A 27311-nucleotide genomic window follows, 5' to 3' on the forward strand; every position below is an offset into this window, starting at 1 on the left:
AATTAACATAGTTTAGTCAATATAATTATTGTTTCCCCATGAATATCGATATAATAAATGAGTATTTTTGGGAATTAGTTTAAAATGTTCTCTATATAATATGAAGGAATGGATAAATTGGATGACATGTACATGCAAATATATTAGTTTTACAATAAAATTTAGACAGCTTATAATATTCTTTATATTAAAATGATCATAGCTATGAAATATAATACGAAATTTATATTGGTATAAAAAATACCTAACTTTAAAGTTAACAAAAAATTAACCATCGATTAGCAATATTTGGGAAATCTTTTGCATTTTTATTTAATGTGTTTAGACGAAAACTCTATAAACAATTTTTTTTTTAAATGAGGGGAGGGGAGATTTGTGTTTAAAAAGTGAAATAGAGCATCAAAAAAATGGCCAAGGAAATGATTAGAACAACATTAGCCTTGATGATAAAATCGGCTATAGGGCTCTGACTTAAGGATTGAATTTTTTCCAATCTTTCAGCATGAATTGCTTCCAAATTTTGCGCGTTTAAAATTGATTGTTCCGATAAATTGTGTTCGAATCCCAAAAACCACATCCATATGGTATGGATTTTAGAGCATTTGCCGTTTTGGGGATTGTTTTTTTCGGTGAGAGGAGATTGCGACGATTGCGAAGGTTCTTGAGATGTTTGCAAAATTTGATCTAATCATATATTATATTATATGTTTAGTATAAATTGACAATTCACGTACAATAAAACTCTATAAAATAAACTTATTTCAAATTTTATTATTTTTCTTTCCTTATAAAACGGTAACAAAATACCCTTAATAATAAAAATTAGCTTATCCAATTAAAAAAAATAAACCAATCAATTTTATTTTGTCAGGCAAAAATTGTAATAAGCCAAAACTTTCCAATAAAAGTTCGAATAAATTTTATAATTTAATTTAAAAGTGTATATTACTATGCGAGGAAGCAATCAAATCAACGTTGTTAATTTTATTTTTGTGATCGCCAATTTTATCATTAGTGCTTTCATTAAAGTTGCCATTTGTGTTGAGACCTGTCGATAATTTTGTGAACTTGGAACCATTAGCTGTAGGATATGAAGTAGAATTAAGTATTTGTGTTTTATTGAGTAGTTGGTGTTCTGAGTTTGGGTTAGAAGTAAAGCATTTCGCGGTTTCGTAGTTGGCAAATCTGGTCCAATAAGTAGTCTTTATGAGCTAAAAAAGTATTTAATGATAGATAGTATTGACTAAAAAAAATAATTTTGTATAAATATATTATAATAATACTATATAACTGTAACATATTATTAGTATCTCATATATTTTAAAAACACCATTATTCAAATCATTTAATATATTATGTGAAAAATTTGAGCATTAATTTATATGATAAATCTCACGTATTTTTTTGGTAACGGTTGCGTTAAGAGACTAATAGCTATGCAGAAAAGGGACGTGATCCAAAAAAGGATTGCAGCGAAATATAAAAAATGAACCCTTATAAGGGCCGGGCGGGTATCGATATTTCCACAGCTAGGTGTCTTATATACTAGATCTAGAAACATACGTATCAAACCAATACCCAGGCCAAGCATTAGACTCCAAAAAGCACCCTAAAAATGCATATAACAAAAACAAATCATATTCAAAGGTTATGATCATTGTGTAATAATAAATCAGTTTTTCAAACCGAACCCGTAATGAACCATTATAATTTTCCAAAAAGCTATAAAAAAGAAACCTAATAATAAATACACAAAATTATAATTTATCTGAATAAGAACATTTTAGTACTTGTTCGTTGCACCTTGGCCACATAACGGCCAAAAGAAACACACAAGCAATAGGAGGAGCTAAATATGAGCCCATAGACTGAATATAAATGTACAATTGCCCCCCTTGAAATGATTCTATTACGGGGATCCAAGCAACGCTAGCTGCCACCATTACGAGAACGAAGCATCTAATTTATATTTTAATTTATTTTGAAATGAGAACACAAAATAAATTTAGGCATGTACTTATAAGTTCGGGAAAGGGATAAAATTTAAATACAAAGTATTTGGGCACAACATGTTTATCGGGTTCCAGTCATGAAAATATATTTAGAAAAATCTTTTATATTGGCTTTTTTTTACAATATAAAATATTTTTTAAAAATAATTAAAATTTGTAATTAATTTTTGATAAAAAATATTTACCTCATCCAATCTTATTCTCCGAACATGATGTGTCATCGACATCAGGAACTATCTAAAATCCATATCATTCACACCATCCACATAGAATTATTTAAAGTAACATCTAGTCTGCACAGATAATGTGAGAGAAAAAGATGTTTTTTATGTCTCTGCGATTAGCGGCCTTGTATATTTTTTTTTATATAGAATTCGACAAAACAAGTTAAAAGCTTCTTTTCTATTGACGATGAAATGGATTTTAGATAGTTCCTTCCTGATGATAAATTCTTTACGAAGAAATTCTTGGAGGAGTTTCAAATAATATAATCATTATAAAAAATTTAATTATAAATTGAATTTTTAAAAGAAATTTTTTAGTTATATAGTAAATTGAAACCATTGTTAAAAAACAATTTCAAAAAGTTTTTCTAAAAATATTTTATTCATTTAAAAAAAAGAAGTTACTATTGTCCATTTATTTTTTTATATTCAGAAATAATAATATCCAATTTAAATTTATCAACAAATAGTCACATTAAGTTCTATTATTACAAGTTAGTTCATCGAATGCTGAAAGTAAAGAGGTATTGAATCAGATTCAAAAGTGAGTAAATGATGCGAGCGTGAAGTATATACCTATCTTAGAAGTAAAGGAAGATAAAATCGAAAACACCCAAAAACATAAGGAAGGAAAATTTCAGAGTAAACTAAATCACGTCCTGAAAGAAGAGCCATTGTGTACAAATGCTTCGGACTTCAATAATGATCTTATCATGCTAATACAATAAGAAAACTTACCACAGAACTCAATATCAAAATCGAGGCTAGCTAGGGTTAAAAAATCGGGCTAAACTTAAAAATATACTTTAAAAAAAATTATAAATAGATACTTTTTCCTCTTTTATTAAAACAAAACGGTTATTAGAAATTTTCTGAAATTAAAACAATGCAATTAATGTTTTTATTTCATTTAAATTAAAATCTATATTATTAAATTAGAAATCTCGGGCAGGGTCAGACTCGGGACATGTACCATTAAAAAATGACTGTGTTAAACATAGACTACTGTTATTTGACCATGAACTGTCATAACTAAACTGTTTTAAAATAATTGCTGTCACATTTTCCTCACTTCAAAATAATTGGTGACCATTTTGTGTGAAAATTGATATTTAAAAAAAATGGGATTTTTATTTTCTAAATTATCATAATGTAATCAATTTTTTTTAAAAAAAAATTATAAAATATCTATTGCCCTAATCGAGCTATCAAAAAAAAAACTTTAAAAATTGGTCTCGAATTATTTTACCGCTAAAATGTCAGTTATTGTATTAATATTGAAAATCTAACCTGCCAACAATCATGAGCTCTTTAACGCTAGCTTTTTTCCTAATCTTTTGCCATATATCAATCGTGAACAAGGTGCTAGAACTGTTAAAAACGGACGCTAGATCACTCATGAGGGCTGCTAACATCACAGAAAACATGACGCCTTTCATTCCTTTTATATATATTAAAATGATTTTTCTATATAAGATTTTAAATTAAATTATAGACTCTCAATATCCGATTTAAATTTTTATTTCGTTAAATAGCACTCACTTTTTTAAAACTAAAATATATCACCTTACTTCTCATAAACAATTAATTGATAAACCTTTATGCGAAATCTAATTTATTTTTAAAATTATGCTAACCCAAAACATATTTGGAATATATTGTCATATCAAATAATTAAGTAATTTACCAGGGGGCAATATATCGAAAGCCATAAGAGGGTATGCTATGTTGGCGCAACTGACTTTATTCCCGCATATTTTTTTACATTTTTCTGGATCTGAACAGGCCACTAAGTCTAAAGTTATTTAACAAATTAATATAATATATTTATAGGAAATATAGATCATCAGCTCAACCGGGCACTTCAAATATTTTTTTTCGATATAATAAATTTTAAATCTTTCTATTATAATATTCTTTTAAAAAAAATCAATTTCCAATCACTTATGATTTCAGAGTTGATTTTTTTTTAAAAAATTAATTTTTTTAGACAACTTCACCTACACTTTATTTAAAATTCTGCTGTCACACATTTTGTCCAAAATTATCTTATCGGCGAATTCTTATCCATTAACTGTTTCAGCTGTGTATAGTATTAATCTTCATATCCTGTTTGGGCGAATCCTTCCATTTTTTTCACCTATTTTCCCTTTTTCACTTGCCATCTCTGCCAAAATCTACTACCCTTCCCCCTTCCAACATAATTATATGGTCCGTTCCACTAGACTACCTTGACCAGCTCTCCCATATTCTATTTTTAATGATTTTATCATTGCTAATACGATCATTTTTATCATTCCCAAAATCGATCTATTTTCTTTTCTGACTTGACGTCCCTTTTCTTCATTTTTATTTAAAGTCAATCTGTTTCATAAAAAAATCTTACAGTTGAGTTCAACGTGAGGGGAAGTCTTTTAATACACAAAATGTCTACATTTTTTATGCTTTCCTTGAATCTTAGCCTAGTCTTCTGCAACTCTGTAATATTGATCCCACATACTAACAAGTTTTTATTGGCTTTATCTTTCATTACTCCAAATATAAATATATACACCCCCCCCCCCCCCCCCCGTGTTCGAAAAAAAGGTAATGATTGGGTTTTGAGCATTAAAGAGAGAAGCTGACGGGGAATAATGGAAAGAATACATAAGCTTATATCGAGAGAAATGCGTTGGAGGTGAATCTAAATCGAAGATGGACATTCGTAAAAAATGGAGGTATTTGAGATGGATTGAGAATAATTGGCATGACCATTCTAAAAATGAATGACAAAATTTAAGTTCAATAAAATATGCATAAAATTAATGAAAAAAACTTGTTTCAAAAGAAAAAAAAACACTTTTTGAATATGTAAAAACTAAATATATTAAATCTTCCTCTTTTTAAAGGAGGTTATTTTTAATAATATTCATATCATGGATTGGAAAATGATATTAAGTCTTCGAAATGTTATTTAAGGCAATATATCAGTAGCGTCACTAGGGGAGGGGAGGCGCGCTGGGGTTCGCGCCCTTTAAATTTTTTTTAATAAAAAGAAAAAAAGGTAATTTTAGATTAGCTAAAAAAAGAAAATAATTTTTTGAGCCCCCTGAGATTGTAGGCTAGTGAAGCCTTTGCAATATATCTTTTTTTAACCTGTGTACAAAACTCGGCTGGCCATTCCAGGTATTATGAGTAAAAACAAGGGTAATAATTTAAGATAGCCGACAAATATCGTGCCACCCTGGGCGTGAGACAAGCTTTTAGCGGCTAAGGCTCGCTGAACCATCATCTAAAATTAGGATTTGATTTTAAAAAAATTATGACATTTTAATTAGCATTAAAATAATTTGTCAAACGTTTTACATTGATTTGAAAATTGCTTTAAAAAAATACTGCTCAAAAAGGATTTAAATGAGTAAATAGATCAAATTATCTAATAATAAATTTTATATGTTAATCACATTATTTGAATTGTGCTTTATTTAAACGATATTAATAAGATTAATCAGGAGTTCAAATTAATTTAAAGTTGGACCGATCCGCTTGGACAAACATTTTCTCGAAGTCGTTTGGATCGGCCGATACTTTCAATTTTATTCGATATTTAAAAATAATAACTAACATTTATAATTTTTTTAAAAAAAAATAGTATACATTATGCTATGAATTTATAAAAAAAAATCATGTAAAAGTTTCTTATTTCCTATTTCTTTTAATTTAATATATTTCTATTAATTATAAATTAATAAATGATAAATAATTAAATGAACAATAAAAGTTGATTAAAAATTATTTCTGTATTATCGCCAACGAAAATTTTATTTTAAATACACACAACCAAGGTTCAAGAAATTATTGTGGAAGGCGAAAACATTGTCTTACTAAACGTTTTTGATGATTTTGTTGGATATTTACTTATTAATACAGAGTGTGTTAATCATTGTTCGACATAATCTGATATGTTCGACAAGATTTTGTGATTGAAATTAGTATCATTAAAAAAATCTGCTAATCTTTTTACTATTATTCATAACTTTTTGATAAACTATTTTTCTAATATTTTTTGGGTTTCTTCACAAATATATTTTACATAGTCTTTGCAATTATATGCCTTGATACTATCATTTAGCATGTCCTGCCTAACGTCACTAGGATTCTTTTTTAATAGAGGAGTAACAAAATAATTTCTAAAACATTTAATATTTGTTAGCACAAATTTATTTTACAAAGTCTTTGCAATTGACCTTAATACTATCATTTAGCATGTTCTGTCTAACGTCACTAGGATCGTTTTTTAATAGAGCAGTAACAAAATGATAATTTTTAAAATATTTAAAATTTGTTCTTTTATAAAATCGGCTGTTTGCTAGAGAATTTATATTTGTAAAACGGTTAGTTTTTAACATGTTTTATGCCTCCATAATGTAGTTAAAATTATTTCTTTCTATTACAATGAGACCAGTGTTTCAAACTGTAAATTTGATCCATTTTACGTTTATAATATGTTTAAAATTTACCTTTTCATGTATGAATGAAGGTATTTTCTTTAATTTAATATGAAATAAAGATATCACATTTTTTTTATAAATCCCCATGTTTAAGTTTTGATCATATAAAATCCTACCTTTTAATAAAAAAAAATCAATGATTTAAATATACCCTTGATAGCATCAGTTTAGACATAGCTATAGGCTATAAAGATATATCTGATTTAAAGTATATATGCTTATTATGTAGACAATCTATAAATGAGTGGCCTTTGATAACAAATATCAAATTTAAAATAATATTTCCATTGTTTGAGAAAAATGATAGGCTTCAATATGTAATTTATAATTTGGCTCAAAAATATTTTTAAAAGTAGCAGATTATACATATTTCTCCAATAATCTTTATTATCTCTATATCAAAAATCATGTAATTATTCTTAGGACTTTAAATTAATAAAATTTAAGATTTGTTAATTTAAAATATGCAAAGCTTTACTTAAGAGAAACGCGTTACCATTACTTTTATCAAAAATATATAAAAATTAGAAATATTATTATTTCTACTCCAAAAAAATATTATATAATAAAAAACTGAATAAGTTAACTTGATCAGTACACCAATACCATAGCGAGACAGTGGTCTGCCCGAGAAATATTCCAAGCCAAGGAACATCAGAGTTCCATGCATTACGTAATAAGACCCAAGCATCTATCCTAGGCAAGCTGCAACCTTTATTGTACCTTTAAAAAAGTAGTTTATTTTAAAAAGAGTGGAATACCTTTCTGATCATAATAATTACAAGTCAATAAATAGGGCGATAATAATAAATTGGTATCGCTATTATAACTATGCATTGATGGCTTAATAACGAATAATAGTAGGTAGCTACTTTGGAAATTATTAATCAACAAAGATTAAAATAATTTAAAAAATTGAACTCCATTTTGATATTTGAGACCAACAAAGGTCATATATTTCAGAGACCTGCAGAGGTATCATTTAAATGGTCCGACCTGGATGTCCAGCCCAGTCCGGGTTTTATATTTTCAGACCCGGTCTGGCCCGAATTTTTATAAAATAAATTATATTTATTTTTAATTTCATATATAATAATGGCGATTATACGACTAGACCGGCGTATTTTAAAAAAATATATATTTTAAGCCCAGCCGGAATATTCTAAAAAAAATTATAAGCCCGCCATGGGTATATTTAAAAAAATTAAAATAAGAGCCGGATCTGCAGGTCTCTGGTATATTTATTTAAAACTGGCTCTGATTTTTTAAAATAATTTTTGACCCGAAGCAGTTTTTTAATAAGCGAACTTTTAAAATTTCATCATTTTGGCTGTATTTGGAAAATTGTAGAGGAAAATCGAGAATACGAAGAAAACAAATTTTAAATATGGTTCAAAAAACTAAATTGTTCATATTTATTGTGCTATATTTTTAAAGTTTCAAATATATTTATCTGACTGTTCTTATAAATCATGAAAGATATTTTATTTTACACTCAGGAGCGAATTTACTAAAAATTTATTTAAACTTAATTTTTATAAGTCGAATCAAATTAATTTTAATTAAAATTTAAATATTTATATCAATATTTTTTTTAAAATGAATTAATTTAAAGTTCAAAGAATCTTTGGTAAAGTCTTTTATAAAAATTAAACTCTGAATTTAGGAGTTAAAACTCCCGACTATTCCTAAGCTCATTTCTAAATTGATTACATTTTTCAGAGTAGAGTTCTCTTGTATGAAAAAATTTATAATTTTATATAAATTATATAACCTAGCATTTCCAAATGTGTACAATAATGAAAATATAATCGCTGACATGATTCACTGTTCTAATTGAAATGGGAATGAATAGATATACAAAAAACTAATTAATTTTATAAGAAGATAATTCCTTACACAAAAATTTGTGCAATTTAACCCAGTAAACCCTCAATAAAAAAACGACGATGATAATATGTGTAATGCTTATATTGAGTAATAGATAACCCAGTGGATAGAAAATAGGTATTACAATATAAGGAGAAATAAGTCGAGATGGTTTATGCACGGATCACAAATCGGGTGAAGAAATTAATCATGAGATAGATGATGGGAACAGAGCTCTGTAGAAGGCAGAAGAGATGGGTGAATATGGTGCAGAATAGCTAGCGAAAATAGGCTATAGCCTTATAGATCCAAGGATCGTGAGAGGTGGAGGAAAGATATTTATAAGGGCAGAAGGTGAACCCAGTTATTGTTGGATTAAGGTTGCTAAACCGTATGAATTAGTAAGCATTATATTCAATTCAAATTTTAAACAAATATGGTAAAATTTTCTCGTTGATGGTATTATAAATAAAATATAATTGTTATAGCATATTATAATTACAAACCGAGATATCATTTTTTCATTGTAAAGACTGAAATTTTTGAACTGCGAGGTTAGGATATGTTTTTCTGATTCTATAAAACTGTTTGTATTGGCTATAAATGTTTCTTCAAGTCCGGTAGGAATGGCATTCATATATTTGTATTTGAGGGCTTGGAAGCCTCCGACCCGCTTTATACCTAGTTTTAATAGAGAATATTTAATCAAAAATTAATTTCAAGGGTACATTAGAGATAACGTCTTGAGGTAAATAAAATTATAATAGTAGGGTTGTGCCGATATTAAATATCGAATCGGGCTGATATTTAGCGTTTTAAAAAAATATCGGATGACCCATATTTTTAAAAAAACTGATCTGATATTTTGATTATAATAATAAATTAATAAAAAGAACATAAACTCAATTTATTTGTAATATTTAAAATATCGAATATATTAAAATGAGAAGATAAAAATAGACATTATTTTTTTTATATTATCTGCAACAAAGGGATTTAAAAATATCTAACGAGTCATATTCCGTTTAAACGCTAGGCTTAGCCAATTTTTACAAATAACTAACTCAAGATTTTAGATAAAATTAAATTACTCAAGGTTAAAAATTTTGCCCACAGATGGTAGAAAGGTTTGTGTATCTATTGGTAAAATTACGAGGCTTAGGTAATAATATCATGGCAAAAATCTTGATTTGACCGTTTTTAAAAATCGGTTAATTAACACTACATTCAGCCATAAACAGCCTATATTTTAAATGAGATTATTAACTTTTGGAAAATAAAAAAAAACAAAATACACTAAATTATTCGTGAAAGTTTTTTAAATAGATGTTATTAATTTTTATATAAAATTGATTCAAAGATAGAGATGGTGAATAAATACAAATATTGGATCGGTATGATAGGTGAAAAATTTGCTGATAATTCAATTATTTATTGCGTTTGAATAATTAAATACATTAAAAGGATCTAATCTAAACTATAAAAAGACCATTGCATGGAAAGCAAATAAAAAATGTAATATTTTAAAAAAAAAACAATGCACAAATAAAAAAATATTTTAAAGGGATAGTTATAATGAGATTTAATTTATAATTATAACAAACTTATAAAAGCGGTTACAGCTGCTCCAATGATTATTAAAAACGTTTGGACCGTATCGGTATACATCACAGCAGTCAAGCCACCTGATAAATATAAATTATGCAATTTTGGGTTTTAGTTTTTTGTTAGTAATTTATTTTAATCCCAAACAAAATATTTTTTCTAATTTTATACTTTTAACTCCCATATTTACTCCGCGTGCAATTAATTAATATTTTTTCCGTTTAACAAATAACGATAATTTCCATATATCAAAATAATTTTATAAATAAACTGACCCGTTACAGTACATATCACAGTCATAAAAAGGATGAAAAAAATCGACGTGTACATATTCCAATTAAGCCCTCTTTCAATGAATAGCGCACCCGAGTATAAGTCAACCTTAAAAAAAATTGATAAGGATTATATTTTATAATTGAAAAATAATTATTCCAAAAAATTTATATCTTTCAATAATATTCTTATTAAAAAGAGTCTATATTTGTGTAACATAAATTTTTGGTCATAATTCAATAAAGATTTTAACCTTAAAAACTATTTAATTTTTTATTTAAATTGTAGTAAACAATTAGTCCATGTCCTGATTCGACAACATACTCCTTTTTTTAAATATAAAATCAAAAACAGCCTCAATATAAAGATGGGTGCATGTGTACGTTTTTTTTATTAAAAAAAAGTATGGCAAAAAGCAAACACTGAATTTATGCGCACTATTAGTAAGTATTTCCAAAAAATATATAACAGCTCTACAATACTAAAGCCTAAAGGCATGTTTAAAAAAAAGGAAGAAGGAGAAAAAAAAATTCATGTTTTATTTTAATTATACAAAAAAAAATTACCGATATTTTGGCAAAAATGTACAAAATTATGTAGAGACAGGCTAAATAAGTCCTAATACGAGTTCCCCCGAAACGTTTCTTCATATATTCTGGGAGTGTATTCGCCTGGGTGGATTAGATGATATACAATTTTAATTAAAAAATTAAATGTTAAACCTTATATATGCTTATTTTAATATTATAATTCTTGGGAATTAAATGGACAAAAAATAGGTGTTTTTTATAAATCATAAAAATATTTAAGAGAGAATAGAAATAATTTTTTTTTAAATGTTGTTAATAAATAATTTTGAAACAAAGTGCAAATCTGTTGCTTACTATTCAAATGCCATTCTTATTTGCCATACCTGTAAAGGAAATAGGTTGTGATTATCGTCTTAAAATACCCCTGAGGCGGAAAGAACTCTACATGGAGATGATCACGAGGGAGACGTAGGTATATTTAAGAAGAAGTAGGTAATATTTAAGGTTATGTTGATAAAATATTTTAATAACGTAATTAAAGGTTTCATTCGAATATCAAGTCGCAATTTCTATGATAAATATAATTTCTATGAAATTTATTTTATAAATTTCAATTTTATTTTTTTAAATTAATATAAATCAAGAAACCTAAAGACCTGACCAGGGGCGCCGTAATTCGGGAATTTTTTAAAAAAATAACCGGACCTTTGTAGGGTTTGAAAATGAAACTTTTAAAAAAATCTGAGCCAGATAAGTTTAAAAATTAGACCTTTACGATCCATGATACACATAAAAATTAGCATATCTCGTAAAAAGATAGAATAAAGTATCTTAGCATGACTCACATATTATAACGGCTAATTGTTTTAAAATTGAATTATTATAATTATTAATATAAGCCCGATCGATTTTTTTAAAATTTAAACATTCAAAATGATGTTGGTTCGTATTTTTATATGGTTTCAAAAGGGCAGTCAAAAATATGAGAAAAGAATGAATATTTAAATGGATTTAATTATAAACTTCCCAGCTATATATAAATTAAAACCTAATTGGTAATCAAAATAACCTGTCTAGCGTAAAAAGAATCAGAAATGCACCGATGCCACTATTTTAGCCTAAACCGAAAACTAATGACACCAATATTAACATATCCGTGCCGGCACTAAAATTATGACCTTTATACATATCTGATAAATATAAACGCAATCTGCTCATTTCATCCAAAATATATTTTAATATTACCAGCCGATTCACTTGCCCAATATTTAAAATCTTCCCGCCCGTTGCAGACTTTTAATTGGCCTAAACCCTCCCACTATGAAAAGAATAAAAATGTAGAATATTTCATTGAAAAAAAAGTCAAGATAATTAATCAATATTATCGTTTTTTATTTATTCATAACTAATTTATGTAATTAACTAAGCATCCGACCCATCGCAATTGTGTAGATTTATCGGAGAATAATATGTTAAATCAAATGTTCCAAAACTAAAAATTCTCTTTTTATTTTTTTTTAAAACCCACCCAAATAATTATCGGTCATACAGTCGAATTTTCTAAAAGGAACCCTGACCAACTATAAAAATGAATATCAAATAAGCAATACCATCAAAAGAGACCATTTTGTTCTCTCATTATTTGTTCAAAGTACTCTGAATATTCTAACTAAATTTTAAATATGTTATCATTTCATTTCTAAAATTCATGTTTAATTATCGTGGGGGAGGATTCAGTAAAGGTTTAGAAATTTGCATAAAAAAATTAATTTATTATTATTGGAAGTATCGGTCACTTGTTTCACTTAAAATTGAAAGTATCCGTCGATACGTTACTTAGTTTTGTTTAACGGCTGGATTTTAGCCGATTTTTTAAAAGGTCCACCTCAATTCAGTGAGCAAAAAATTTTAAGGCTTGCGCAATATTTTTCTGGATAAAATATTGTGTTTTTCAAAACTAGGCTCAAATCTAGCCATTTAACACTGCACATATACTGAACTGAAATCGTGAGTATCGGTACATACAAATATCTCTTCGCCCAGGTCTAGGTTATAAAAAATGGATGAATTATTATTATCATAATAAACAATTTGTAATCTTACTTATCTATTATTAAATAAGATTATAAATAACATAAGATTTTTTTTTAAATATAATTTTTATTTTAATTTTTGTAAATTTATATACTTGTGTTTTTTTTTAAATAAAAAGGTTATTTTAAAAATGGTGTCATATAAAAATTAAAAAGCCTTTCGCGTGCGTCATCGCATATATAAAAATAAAATTAAAAAAATCTTATTGACATTGGCAGACAAGGTATATTAATAACCAATATTTTAAAAGTATCTTGTTTTATATATATACGAACGTTTAAAATAAGAGGTCAAAAAAAACAAATATGATCCTTTTATATAAAAATTTTCGTTTTACGTAATTATATATAACAAATAATTCTGAGGGCGGGTTAAAAATATAAGATTATCTCTTAAAAACAATATATAAAAAAAATTAAAAACCAATCTTATTTTTAAGACAATAAAGGTTAAGATTTTTTTTTAATGTTTTGGAAAAATTAATGGCATGGAATTTAAAAAAAGAATATATATAAAATATAAAAAGATAAACCCCACTGGCGATGTAAACGGGTAAGAAAAGGCATCCTAACAACTGTAGAACTATAGCGGCCTAGATAATAAAAAATTTTTAATAAATATATTAAGTATATTTTTTTAAAAACTTTATTTTTTTACGTGCAAATATTTATATCAAGTTTATAAAGATCTTTTAGCGAATCAATAATTTACCCTCCTCTTGTATAAAATTTTTATTTTTCTTAAACGCTATGGGCGGAGAGTTTCATACTTTGTAAAAATCATTATAATAAATTTAAATTATTTTCATAAGATTTAAAAATATTATCCCTCGTGGGCACGAAAATAATATATTAGGTTTTATATTTAGAAGAAAAAATATATATTAAGTATTCTTGGCCATATTATTAATCGAAGAAAATATAAAAAAAAATGTAAAAGGTCTTGGCTTAATATAAAAGATTATGATAAAATTTTTTGACACTTTTTTTAAAAAAAAATATACGAAAAATAAGGAATTTTATTTAAAATCTTTAGGGGTCACTCTTATAATAGCAAACAATTTTTTAAAAAAATAATAAAACAGATTTGAGCATGGAATGCTATCAATTTAATAAAATTACTCGAATAGATTAATTTTGGGCAATCGATAATAATTGTCCCACTATAATTCAGAAAGGTGGGATTTCAATATTAGAAATATAAAAGAAACTGCAAATTAAACTACATTTAATAAGAAGTAGGAATGTTATATATAAAATAGTCACTTAATCTCAGAATGATTACAATTTTATATAACATTTTTACACTAAGCAACTTTAATCACGATTGCTAAAGTATAAATCAAGAAAACTATATGATACTAATATTTATAAAATTATATTTACATTGAATTCGAATGCCGCAACTCCAATACCCGACGATGCTCCAGATCCAGCCAAGCCGACAAAATGTTCGCTCCCAATATTGCTAGCGAACAAGGAGCCACCGACCTTGATCATATAATAGTTATTCAAATAATTTTTATTCAATTAAATATCGAAATATTTGGTAGATCAATAGCATTGAGACCTGAGTTTTTTTTAATATAGTCCTATAGTACAATCTTAAAATATGGAATATCAGCCGATACTTTTAATTTGCCGATCTAACCCAATATAATGGTGGCTCTAATTACCCCAAGAATTTAAAATCACATTTTATAAAAATTTCTTCAATATTAATAAAACATATTTTTTAGAAAAAATTTTAATTAAAGTAAAAATTTAATCGCCTCTCATTCTTCCACGTATGCGATTTTTAAATAGAATCGCCTACCTAAAATTTAACCTCTCAAGTTAGACCCTGTAAACTACGAATTTCTTGAGGTGCAAAAAATTATTTAAGAAAGAATTTGTTTTGGCAGTTTTTTTTTCGAATTCAACTGTTATTATTACCTTTTATATTTTAAATTAATCATAAGTTATTATAACTAATCTTCCCGTAGTCAAAGTTTAAATCGATTTCGGTTCTTTTCATGAATATTACCCCAAACGTAAATTTTCCTTTATGAAAAAAAAAGAAGATATGAATGGAAGGTTTACTAAGACATTTGCCATTTCTTTTAAAAAGCAAGGTGGGTAGTTCCATCCAGCAGATAGTACAACTGTTTAATAATGTGATGTCATTCTATTAAAGTGTGACAATAATTATGCAATATATTTTATCACAAAAAATTTTTTAGAGTATTTGACCGGTGAAATATACTTTCGGTCAATTGACCGAAAAAGAATCAGATGATATTGGATAGATTGTCTCCTATTACAGTGAAACGAGTCATTATTAAATATACAATAAAATGGGGTAAACAAAATAAGATTCTAATTAATTTAATACATATTGAAATTAAATATGGACAAGCAATTAAGATTAATCGTCATGTTTAAATAATAAAAAGAAATTATGTTGTAAATATATATTTTGTGACGAAAAATGAAAAAATTTCTTTGAGATTCTTTATGAATGCTCAAGTAAGATTTTTGATTAAATTTCATCTAAAATTCTAAATCATTTTTTGTAAAAAGTCTTTAGTCTTTTTAATATTTGAAAATATTTTAGAATTTCTTAAATGTAATCAATTTTGCAATTTTGTATCCATTTATTTAGATAAAAATATGATAATACCATAAAATAATATAATAACTTCGATAAAATAATTAATACATAAAAAATATAAATAAAATTTATCAAATCATTCCATTGTTCCACTAATTTGATGATGGTACGTTTTTAGAAATTAAAAGAGTTAATATTATAATTATTAATACAGATCAATTATAAGGATTATCTAATTAATCAGTTGTCCGCGATAACCTAACTCCAAAGAGCTTTGCATGTGATTGTAAAAGTTAGTAAAATCATAAAGAATAAATCCGTGTAAGACCTGAATAATATTCCCAACAGTTTCATCTCTTGAATTAGGGCGGGGATTGATTGCTCAATATTTATTTTTTAAGACAATTTTCGATGAAATTTGGCTTAGGTGAATATGGTAGTATTCAATACTACCTTTATAAGCATCGATAAGTTTGCTTCTGGATAGATGCATTATCCATGACAATAATTGCATATGGTGGTAAAACACTGATAAGCTCTGTCATAAAATCACGGAATAATAACCCATTAAAAGCTCCTTCGATTATTTTATAATGGATTACCCATTCAATACCAATTGTACAAAGTATGCTTACATTTTAGAGGATGGGATTTTATTATTGGACGGACATTGTATAGCGCCCAGGAGTAGATTGGTACAACGTGCAAGTTTATTCCAGTTTCATCTAAGAAATATAATTCTTATCTTGGAATATTCTTTACACAATAGATTTGACGAATAATAATTTCCCCGAGAGTATTTCTTCTATCAGGCTCCTTTCCAGCTCTTTTTTTAGACCGCCTATATTTTTGATATATTTACTAATGGTTTTTTTCGTTTTTGGACTACCGAGGAGGGGGGGGGGGATTTTCTCTTCTCCTGGATATTAAGATTATTATTCAATTAAGTATGATTTATCTTTCAATTATAAAAGAATCTTTTTTCTTACTCCCTCTTTTTGAATATTATACTATTTTAGAGGATCTACATTTATTTCTGGGAATGTATCGCGTCTAAAAATATGAACCGGTCCGTAGACATTTCGACGTATTTTGCGATTGTCGTATTTGTAAATACGTGAATGTTTTATATTTTTTTTTAACGCGGAATGCCAATCAACCTAGATTAGATGTAATACATATATGTAAAATTTATTATTATTATTTTTTTTTCATGAAATTAATTTCTTTTTATATAAAAAATTACGGATTTTTATGGTGATAAAATTGTTTTTTATTTCGGGAATTATTAATAAAGAAAATCATTCTTCGCGAGTTATATTTCTTGTCTGCGTGGTGATTTTTGTAGTTTCGGGAATTTATTGAGTTGTTTTTGTTTTTCTCTTAGTTTGTGTTTAAGTTTTTTTTTAGTGGTGTCTTGTGACGCTGATAGTTTCCTAGGAGTTATTCGGTTTAGAAGGTAAAACAAAAAATTTTTAATTATATAATTTTTTTAAGAATTTTTGACTGCGCATTTGTACTAACCATTATACGATTCTAATAGAGAAGTTTTTAATTTAGGTGCTGTATTAATATTTTCTACAAATATTTAAATTTTTGTAATTGGTTATTAGTATTAATTAAAGAAAATTTATGAGCAAATGGTTTATTTTTTTAGGCCTAGTGGGGAGTATAGTTTTGGGGATAAGGTTCTCTTTTATAAGGATTTGGGTTATAAAGTTATTTATAAGAACTTTAATGAATTGGATTTAGGTAAACAGTTGATTACTGTGGGAATATTATTAATGATGTATTTATTGATTATTATATTGAAATTGTTGGTAAAAAGGGGTACTGCGGTACTGGCAGGCATGTATTGCAATTGGAAGAAGGACACTGCGGTGTCAGATGTTTATAAAAAGAAAATGGCAGAAACGTATTTTAATTTAATATCGGATATTTATGGGAAGAAAATAGCAGACTTGGAAAGTAATCTAAAAGATGTTTTAGAGGAAATCAAGGCTGGAAATGTTGGGGAGAGGTCAGATAGGATCCTCCTGGAAATGAAAGAAATGAAAGAGGCCATCAATGCGTTGATGAAGGAGAGCAAAGGTCCGGTTAAGAGCCAGGTGAGTGATAGAAATATGAATAAGAAATTTAATGATTACGAGGAAAATAAAAGATTTGTTGAAATGATCATTTGCCATCGTTGCGGATGGCGAGGACATAAAAGGGATACCTGCGTAGTCCCCGAGCAAAGGTTTAAAGATGGATTTCCGTTAAAGAGACCTGATATAGGAAATGCCAATGTAAAAATGGTTAGTTTAAATGGGGTCCGATTATGTTTTAAGTGTAAAAGGCCGGAACATGTAGCTGTGGACTGCATGGAAGTATCACGAAATTCGTGTTGACTATATGATTGCAAGGTGAATCATATAGGAGTTGGGGCTCCGAGAGTTCGGAAAAATTTGTATAATAAAACATATATTATTAGTCGAAATGAGGGAAATGATAGAATTAAAATAAGAAATCATTCTCGTAATTCCTCTGAGAGGGAGGTTAGTCGATTTAGGTGGGAACAATATCCGAGGAATATTGTTCGGTATCCTTTTAGAAGGGATGTTAAGAATTTTATTTGGGAAAGATGTCCCACAAATCTTGTTAAAAGAAATGTAATTGTCAGTAATAAAAATTTAAATTCCGAGTTGAATTTAAGGGGCAATGAGAATGCCAATGAAATTATTATTTTAGATAAAATAAACGCTGATTCTCCGATTAAAACATATGATATTTTAATGACGGAGAGATTAGATGGACCATGTTTGTGTCCGAGGGTTAGTTTGAAAATTGATCATAGGAATATAGAAATGCTATTTGACACCGGGGCTAGTATTTCTCTAATGTCGCAGGAGAATTTTTATAAGTATTGGCCTGGGGGAAAACTGGAAAAAGAGGCTATGTGTGTCAGGCAGTTTGATGGATCGGAAGTCGCTGTGTTGGGAAAGGCCAAATTGGGGGTTAATCTTAATGATACTATATTTTTCCTTGATTTATGGGTAGTAAAGGAAAATGTTGAGACTGTTATGGGGTGGGATTGGATTACCAAGCTTGGTCCTCCCAATAATTATTGGAATATTTTTAATACTAGTGATAATGTAATAATGGATGTTGGAGAGAGTGAAAATTTGGATAATACTGATAATAAAATTTGTGAAATTTCGGAGGAGATAATGGAGAAATCGAGTAAGTTAGATCATAATGATAAGGGAAATGAGAAGCAAATTGTGGCCGGGGGAAAAGAGGATTGGAATAAGGTTAATCAAGCTATTCCTATTCTAGTGAGGCAGTATGGCATTATTTTTGATGAAAAATTAGGGTGTTTAAATGATTACCAAGTTGATGTTCAACTGAGGGAGGGTTTTTCACCTATCTTTTTGACTTGTCGGCGAGTTCCTTTCGAATGGAGGAAGGAGATCGATGAGGAATTAGATAGATGGGTGAAGGACGGCATTATTATTCCTGTGGGATATAGCGATTGGGCAAATCCGTTAGTGCCTGTTAAAAAGGCAAATGGTAAATTGAGACTTTGTGCGGATTTCAGGGTCACGGTAAATCGATGGGTGGTGGAGGTTAAATATCCATTGCCTAGGATTGAAGAGATTTTGGCTCAGTTGAAGGGTGCGAAATATTTTTCCAAGGTGGATTTTTCGTCGGCGTATTTGCAGTTACCTTTGAGAAAGGAAATCCGTAAATTATTGACGATAACGACTCCAAAGGGGTTGTTTGCGTTTTGTAGATTACCATTTGGGTTGAGTGTATCTGCTCCCATTTTTCAACGGACCATGGCGTCAGTTTTCCAAGGATTGGAAGGAGTATTTTACTATATGGATGATGTGTTAATTACTGGAGTGACGCCGGAGCAGCATAATCAACGTTTGGAGGAAGTGTTTAGGAGAATTCGTGATAAAGGCTTGAGAGCTAGTAAGGAGAAAAGTGTTCTGGGGGTAATGGAGGTTGAATATTTGGGTCATCGGATTAATGGAATTGAAGTGAAACCTTTGGATAAAAATTTGAAGAATATATCGAACATGAAACGGCCTAACACTAAGGCTGAGTTGCAGTCTTTTTTGGGTATGGTCAATTATTACCATAGGTTCGTGGAAGATTTTGCAAAGGTGGCGGCGCCGTTATATGATTTATTGAAAAAAGGAATTCATTATGAGTGGAAGGATGTACAGCAGATTGCTTTTGAAATTTTAAAGGAAAAAATTGGAAAAGAGCCAATTTTGGTGTGTTTTGATAATGACTTGGAAATTGTTTTGGCGGTAGATGCCTCAAATAAAGGAGTTGGTGGTGCGTTATTACAGGTAATAGAGGGCTTGGAGAGACCTGTATTGTTTTTCTCGCGTGTTTTTCGTGAGGTGGAAACCAGATATTCTGTGATTGAACAAGAGGCCCTGGCTGTGATTTTCGGGTTGACAAAATGTCCTGAATATTTGATTGGTAAAAAATTTGTAATTTTTACTGATCACAAACCGTTAATTCACTTATTTCGGAAAAACAATCGGGAGTTAATGATGTCTCCCCGGTTACAACGTTGGTTGTTGTTGGTGGGCAGCTTTAATGTGAAGATCCGATATCGTTGCGGTAAAGAGAATTGTTTGCCGGATAGTTTGTCCCGATTAGGATTAAGTTAAGAAAATGATGAAGGGAACAAGGATAAGGTTCGGAACAGTGAAAAAGCCCTGGTTTGTTCGCTTTCGCATATGCTCAAAGGGGGTCCTACCAATTGGGAGGATCTTAAGTTGAGTACATTGAGAGATAGAGAAATGACTAGGATAAAGTTATGTGTAATGGGGAAAAAGACTTGGGAGGAGGATTGTAAAGTTTTTAAAAAGGTTAAGGAGGAATTGTCTGTGATAGATGATTGTTTAATGAGGGGTAATCGTGCTGTAATTCCGTTCAAATTAAGGGGTAAAATTTTAAATTTGTTACATGCTGGACATCAAGGTCAAGGGAAGATGAAATCGTGGGCCCGTGAATATGTTTGGTGGCCGGGTATGGGAAAAGATATTGAAAATATTACAAGGACATGTGAACCGTGTAATTCGTGTGCAGCGATGCCCCGAAAGGAGGTGGGTCAGATATGGCCTAGGTCAAGAAAACCGTGGGAACGCTTACATGTTGATTTTTTCGATTTAGACAAAAGGTCGTATTTTTTAGTAGTGAATTCGTATTCGAAATGGATAGAGTACGAGGAGGTACATGGATATACCACGAAAATTGTGGTAAGGAAATTGAGGGCATTAATGGCCAGGTTTGGATTGCCGGATACCATTGTATCTGATGGAGGACCTGCCTTTGTTAGCGAAAATTTCAGCAGTTTTGTAAAGAGTCTAGGATTCGACACATTTTGACTCCGCCCTATCATCCCAGCTCAAATGGTCAAGCTGAGAGGATGGTAGCAATTGTTAAGAATTGGATAAGAAAGGCCGGCAATCAGGGGAATGGGGTGTATTTGGCCAAGTTGTATTACCTCAATTCTAGGAATAAGGAGGGAGTGACACCTGCTGAATTGTTTTTGGGTCGGAGGACTAGGGTTCCCCTAGATTTTCTAAGGGCCGAGAGTCACGAGAAGGGAGTTTTGGAGGACCGAAAGATTAGGTTTGAAGTTGGAGAAAAAGTATGGACTCGTTTGTTTGACGGGAAAGGCAAGAAATGGGTCAGGGGCATTGTTGGGGTAAACAGAGGTTCAAAGTTGAATTTGATTCAATTAGAAATGGGCGGCACAGTGATGCGCCACAATGATCATATAAGACCGCGGAAGTAAATCTGAGGTACCTCATATGATTATATAAATATGAAAATATATGTATAAATAAAATGAAGGTGCATCCCGAAGGATTAGACTCGTTTCCGAGCAAATATATAATGTGTAAATGAAGGGTTGGGTAACATATTGTATGTGGGAATGGGAAGTTAACGGATCAAATAGGAGAGGGGCTCATCTTAAAGTGGTAAATATATATATTTATGCAAAGTTAAAGCAGGAAGGAGTAAAATGTACGTGAACGGTCGGTAACCTTTTTTGTTTAAGTTTATGTATTATTATATGATGGTATTAGAATTTATTGATAGATGTTATGTAAAAAAGTGAAATTGAATGAGGAGGTTATCTCGGTAATACTACGGGAAATTGAAGTATATGTATGTATATGTAATGTTAAGTTAAACTGGTTTAATGTTCCGGCTGTCGGTAATAAACAAGGGAAAAGATTGAAATTGTGGTAATATATGTATTGTAAATGAATAAAAGTGTAAAAAATAAAAGGAATAGAAAAGTTGTAATTCATTTTGTGAATACATTTTTGTTCATAGCCTTATAGGATAAATCATGGTTGTTGAACATTGGTATTGGTACTGGGAAAATATTTTTTTTAAGTAAAAAAAAATATAATTAATTAAAAGTTCTTGTTTGAGTTTTTTTTTCCCTTTCCCCCCCTTTTCTCTTGTTTATAATTTAATGGTCTGTGTATGTGTGGAATACCGTAAAAGGAAATAGGAAAAGTTTAAAACGTGTTTGTGTTTTGGAACGCAATCATGGATTGATTTTGTTTTTGTGTATGAAGTGATTTTTTTTTTAAAAAGGAAAATTAAATAACAAAAGTGTTTAGTTAATTTAAATTTTTTTTTTGTAAAAGATTTTTTTTTAATTATAAAATTATTTTTTTTTCAATTAAATTTTCCGAAATATTAAATTATACTTCTTTTATTAAATTGAAGTTTTTGTTGTTATAAAGTCAATTTTTTTTGTAACAAGAAATCATTATTACCATTTTCTGTAAACTAAAATAAAGAAAAGGTCAACGCATATTCTTGAACCGGTAAATTATATTTTTTTTTATTAAATTGAAGTTTTGTTGTTATAAAGTTTTTTTTTAAGTCAGTACTACTAATTTCTGAAAATCAAAATAAAGAAAAGGTCCACGTATAGCCTTGAACCAGTTATCCACAAATATTTTATCACCTTCGAGAAATGGAAACAGTCTCACGTTTAGTAGACCTTGGAGATTTTTATCTCCAGGTCACATTAATCAAGAAGCACGATGGTATGACCCTGGGAGAAGGACGCCGGAAGGAGAATCAACCACCGACGTATGAGAGTAGACGGAAAAAGTGTTTCAATTGTCAGGAGGTGGGACACTTGCGGCATCAGTGTTCCCGGCCATCTCGGGAGACTCGCGTACCTTTGGAAGTAATATCTGAAAACCCAAGAGTGGAAATCTATGAAGGACGACAGCGCGTGCATCACGATTTAGAAGGGAGACAACCAACGGACTCAGTTCCCTCAGGGTCGGATAGGGATAGGGAGAGACATTCTATCAATACTCGTCATTTTGATGCTCGTGGTCAACTCTGGAATGGATCCCGAGGTATAAGTGGAGAGGATATTTTGCAAAGAGTGGTGACCAGTACGCTAACAGCTGGTGTTCCACAGACGGCAGGCGCTGAAGATTTATGGGTTAACCCAATGTCGATTTAAGAAAATCATGTGTAAAAATATTCTTGAAATGATGTTGTAAGTTTTTTTAGATATTTTTTTTTGTTTTATATCTGACGATATGCCACGATCCCATAAAGGGGTGGCATGTCGTATTTGTAAATACGTGAATGTTTTATTTATTTTTTTTAACGCGGAATGCCAATCAACCTAGATTAGATGTAATACATATATGTAAAATTTATTATTATTATTTTTTTTTCATGAAATTAATTTCTTTTTATATAAAAAATTACGGATTTTTATGGTGATAAAATTGTTTTTTATTTCGGGAATTATTAATAAAGAAAATCATTCTTCGCGAGTTATATTTCTTGTCTGCGTGGTGATTTTTGTAGTTTCGGGAATTTGTTGAGTTGTTTTTGTTTTTCTCTTAGTTTGTGTTTAAGTTTTTTTTTAGCGATGTCTTTGATTTTCATTTGTTTTTCAGGTTTTGATAACATTTTAGTAATTATATCTATTTTTTTCTTTATTTCAATATTTGTGTAATTTTTTTAGTCTTTGAATTCTCAACGAAGATTGGGAGTTTCATTAAAATTGGAGAAATTAGTATTACTATAATTCGAACTGGGCTTAAAAATTTTAAAATCTAAACTGGGCTTTAAAATTTTAAAATCTGAACTGGGCTTGAAAAATCATAAATCAGGCCCGCGCCATCAGTTCAAAATATAAGGAACCTATATAATAGACCGTTAATATTTATTTAATGCTCATATATATAATTTAGTGTTATTATAAACGGCTGGTTTTTTAAAAAACGGTTCACCATAAATATTTTAGCCAAAAAATATTAAGCAAACCTGGAAATTTTTCTCATAGATGGCAAAAAAAGGTTTAGACATTTATTAACAGAAATCTCGAGGCGTGCCTAATATTATTTTGGCTAAAGAATCTCAATTTAAAATTGGTTAAATCGAGCCATTACGCTATTCTAATTTTCATGACACACATCATAATTTCTTTAAAAAAATTACTCTAGCTTTGTGGAAAATATAAATGAGAGCAGACTGAAATAGTATGGACATGTGCTAAGTAGTGACTTAAGTAATGTAAACTGACAAGTTCTCGATCTCGGAGTGATAAACTAATGAACTAGAGGCAGGTCACAACTAACTTGGATTTCTCAAATCTGCAAGGACATGTTAAGTGAGAAAATTGAAGGACTCATTTAAATACCCCAAATAGTTTTGCAATTAAAATGATAGTGCATATTTAATTTTGGGTTAGTATGGACCCCTTGTCTCTCACATTATTTTTCTATTAAGTTAATAAGTCAATAAAAAATACTACTTTACATTTTTTTATTTCCTGTGCATTTATATTGAATGATACAATTCATTGGTTATTAATTCTAGAACCAGCAGTTTGCCTTCCCATACCAATAGTTTTTTAAGGGCATTTGAGGAGTCTGTTTCAGATTGAGTTAAGCTCATAATTACTAGCAAAATTATCAAAAAAAATCCAAATAATAAAAAAAGGAAAGCAAAATCAACACATAGAAACAAAAATTTGGCTGCCCCACATAGTTTTTGTTGCCCCTTCTACTCCTCATTTACACAAGCTGATTATTCAAGACCTATTACCATATTTTCATTGCAGAACATGTTTTTTGACACTTATTTAAAAAATATCTGATTTATTTTGTTATAAAATAATCTGTAAATTTTAGTTAATTTATTATATATAAATTAAATAAAGGCAAAATTAAGATAATAAATTAACATTTTCATGTAGAGGTATGAAAAAATTAAAAATTTATAAAAAGTTCATTATTCACCAAAAATTGAATATCGTTTTATGAAAAACTAGAATATCTGTATTGTTATCAAGTGATATTCAATATATTTGACTTGCCTATTGCTTTTTTGAATTACAAGCCATTTTAAATCTATTTTTCAAAAATAGGCCACTCTACTGTCATAAAAATCTATAGGATGACCTATTGCAGGCCTCTGGTTGCTTTTAAACAGTTAAATTTGAACTATTATTATTTAAAAAAATAATTAATTTCCTTATTTTTCTATCATCATTTGATATATTATATAAATTTTGAGAGGGAAAGAGGGTGTGGGCATGTAGAGAATGGGGGTTATTAGTTTAAGATGACATTTAAAAAAATTGGCAAATTTCTAAGAAGGGCCTTCCCTGGCTACATCTATTTACTGACTATTTAATTAGTAATAACAATTTGATGTAAAACAAGAGTAATTTGAATCTATATTTAAAAAATGTCCTAATTTTTTAAAAAGTATTATTATATTGAAAAATTAAATACAATAATCATTGTGATGAAAAAAAATTTAACATACCGTAAGCCATATCATATATCTTCCAGCTAAAAAATAACCTGAGATAGTTGAACGATTTGCTATAAAAAAAGACTGAAAAAGTAAAAATGAGACTATTAATTTTTTTACATAAAATCCTATACCAAGAATTAGAATAAAGTATATAACAATAACTGCAGCATCATACCCAGTTAAAGGTGAATTTTCTAACATTTTTTTAAACTATTTTATTTATTTTTAAAAGATAAATTTTTTTAATTACATGCTCTTAACTAGACTTATTAGAAAATAAAATAACTTGAAATTTGACGTGACATATCGTTTTGAATAATAAAGTTTTTTATACAAATAATGAATTAAAAATTTTATAACTTTCTCCAGCATTTTAAAAAGTAGAAAAACATTTTTTCATTCATAAATTATACTCTACAAACTCCCTCATACAAAAACTTACAAATTTCAAACATATCAAATATTCAATTTTATCTTTAAACTCTCACTATCAGCTATAACCAACCCTTATTTCCTAAACTATTAATTCCACATACTAACAAAACAACTCCTAGAACCTAAACTTATTAGTTCGGTTATTATGGGCTTTTAGTTTATCGGATAGGGGTATAATAATATATAAAGTATATAAAGAGGAATATTAAAATTAAAGTTTAATATTTCTAGCGAAAGAAAAGGTTATTATATTCATATATTATCATATTTGATTAGTGATTAATTATCTTTATTGGCTATTTTAGATGTCTAATATTCTATTTTGGCTAACATTTTCTCTGTATTTATACTAGGATTATTGTTGCCCATAATCCTTCATTAATGTAATTTCAGTATAGAATTATCTTGAATATTTTGAAATTTAATTTATTTCCCACTTATGGTCATATATAGCTTGGGATTAGTAATGAAACATAAATTTCCGCAGAGATTCTTTTAGGGATGCTAAACTCCGAGTTTAATCAGGAGAAAATATATCACCTAATTTTAATAAATTTTGAAAAAATACTTTTTCCTCAAATCAAAAAATACCCAAAAATGTCTTGTGTTGAAAAGAGGGCCAAAAATAGTTTTTGGTCAACATCTTTTTAACATGGACCCCACTTCTAATTAAACATATGATAAATATTATGCATATACTTTTGATCAAATACTTTCAGCTGTAAAGAAGATAAAGTGATTGGCGTTAAACTTCTTATCAGAGTTGTACAAAAGATCTTCTTTGAAGATTTTTGAGCGAGATCTAGCTCAAAAATTTGAGCAAGATCTTTGAAGATCGTAAAATTTGAAGATCTTTTATTTTTTAAAAATTTTATCTTTGAAGATCGCTGCGATCAACGATCTTCAAAGATCTTCATGATATTTATTTTTTTACCCCTTTATTAAAAGCCCAGATGTTTTTCAATTTTCATCAAGGCAGGAGGAGAGGTATAAAACATAAAAGAAATATTATATTAATAAAATTGAAAAACATCTGGGCTTTTAAAAAAGGGGTAAAAAAATAAATATCATGAAGATCTTTGAAGATCGTTACACAAAATTTTTAAAAAATAAAAGATCTTCAAATTTTACGATCTTCAAATTTTTATTTTGAGCAAATGTACAACTCTGCTTCTTATCTCAATTGCAAAGTAATTCTAATCTTTCTTCCGATAATTATGATTGGCTCAGTTTTATATCTTTCATTTTACTCCTTTTACAAATACATCGTGCTTTTCATATATAGCAACAAATTGGAAACTATAAGTTACAAAAAATAAACTAGGACTAATATGGATAAATAATATA

The 27311-nt window shown here is 28.7% G+C and overlaps 1 protein-coding gene across 1 annotated transcript; it reads right to left on the bottom strand.

The window, feature by feature from the left end:
• Nucleotides 1-58: 58 nt before the first annotated feature.
• On the bottom strand, nucleotides 59-25765 carry LOC135930369 (sodium/glucose cotransporter 4-like). Its single transcript, XM_065467154.1, has 16 exons — nucleotides 25647-25765; nucleotides 25539-25610; nucleotides 14483-14587; nucleotides 13630-13689; nucleotides 11040-11144; nucleotides 10476-10581; nucleotides 10200-10280; nucleotides 9102-9276; nucleotides 7314-7449; nucleotides 5372-5507; nucleotides 3924-4031; nucleotides 3527-3677; nucleotides 1791-1959; nucleotides 1397-1609; nucleotides 950-1211; nucleotides 59-684 (listed from the first exon to the last, which is right to left on the bottom strand). The coding sequence occupies exons 1-16, from the start codon at nucleotides 25728-25730 to the stop codon at nucleotides 380-382; spliced, it is 2268 nt and encodes a 755-aa protein (XP_065323226.1). The 5' UTR covers nucleotides 25731-25765; the 3' UTR covers nucleotides 59-379.
• Nucleotides 25766-27311: the final 1546 nt, after the last annotated feature.

Source organism: Gordionus sp. m RMFG-2023, chromosome 5 (genome assembly GCF_954871325.1).
Source record: "Gordionus sp. m RMFG-2023 chromosome 5, tfGorSpeb1-WG-v2, whole genome shotgun sequence".
Classification (NCBI taxonomy): Eukaryota; Metazoa; Nematomorpha; class Gordioida; order Chordodea; family Parachordodidae; genus Gordionus; species Gordionus sp. m RMFG-2023.

Coding starts and splice junctions, on each gene's coding strand:
- LOC135930369 (XM_065467154.1), bottom strand. CDS start 25,730: ATGTTAGAAAATTCACCTTTAACTGGGTATGATGCTGCAGTTATTGTT. Junction 9,277..10,199: donor AGCTGTAACCGCTTTTATAA/GTTTGTTATAAT, acceptor TATTAAAACTAG/GTATAAAGCGGGTCGGAGGC. Junction 4,032..5,371: donor CAGCCGAGTTTTGTACACAG/GTTAAAAAAAGA, acceptor AAATAACTTTAG/ACTTAGTGGCCTGTTCAGAT.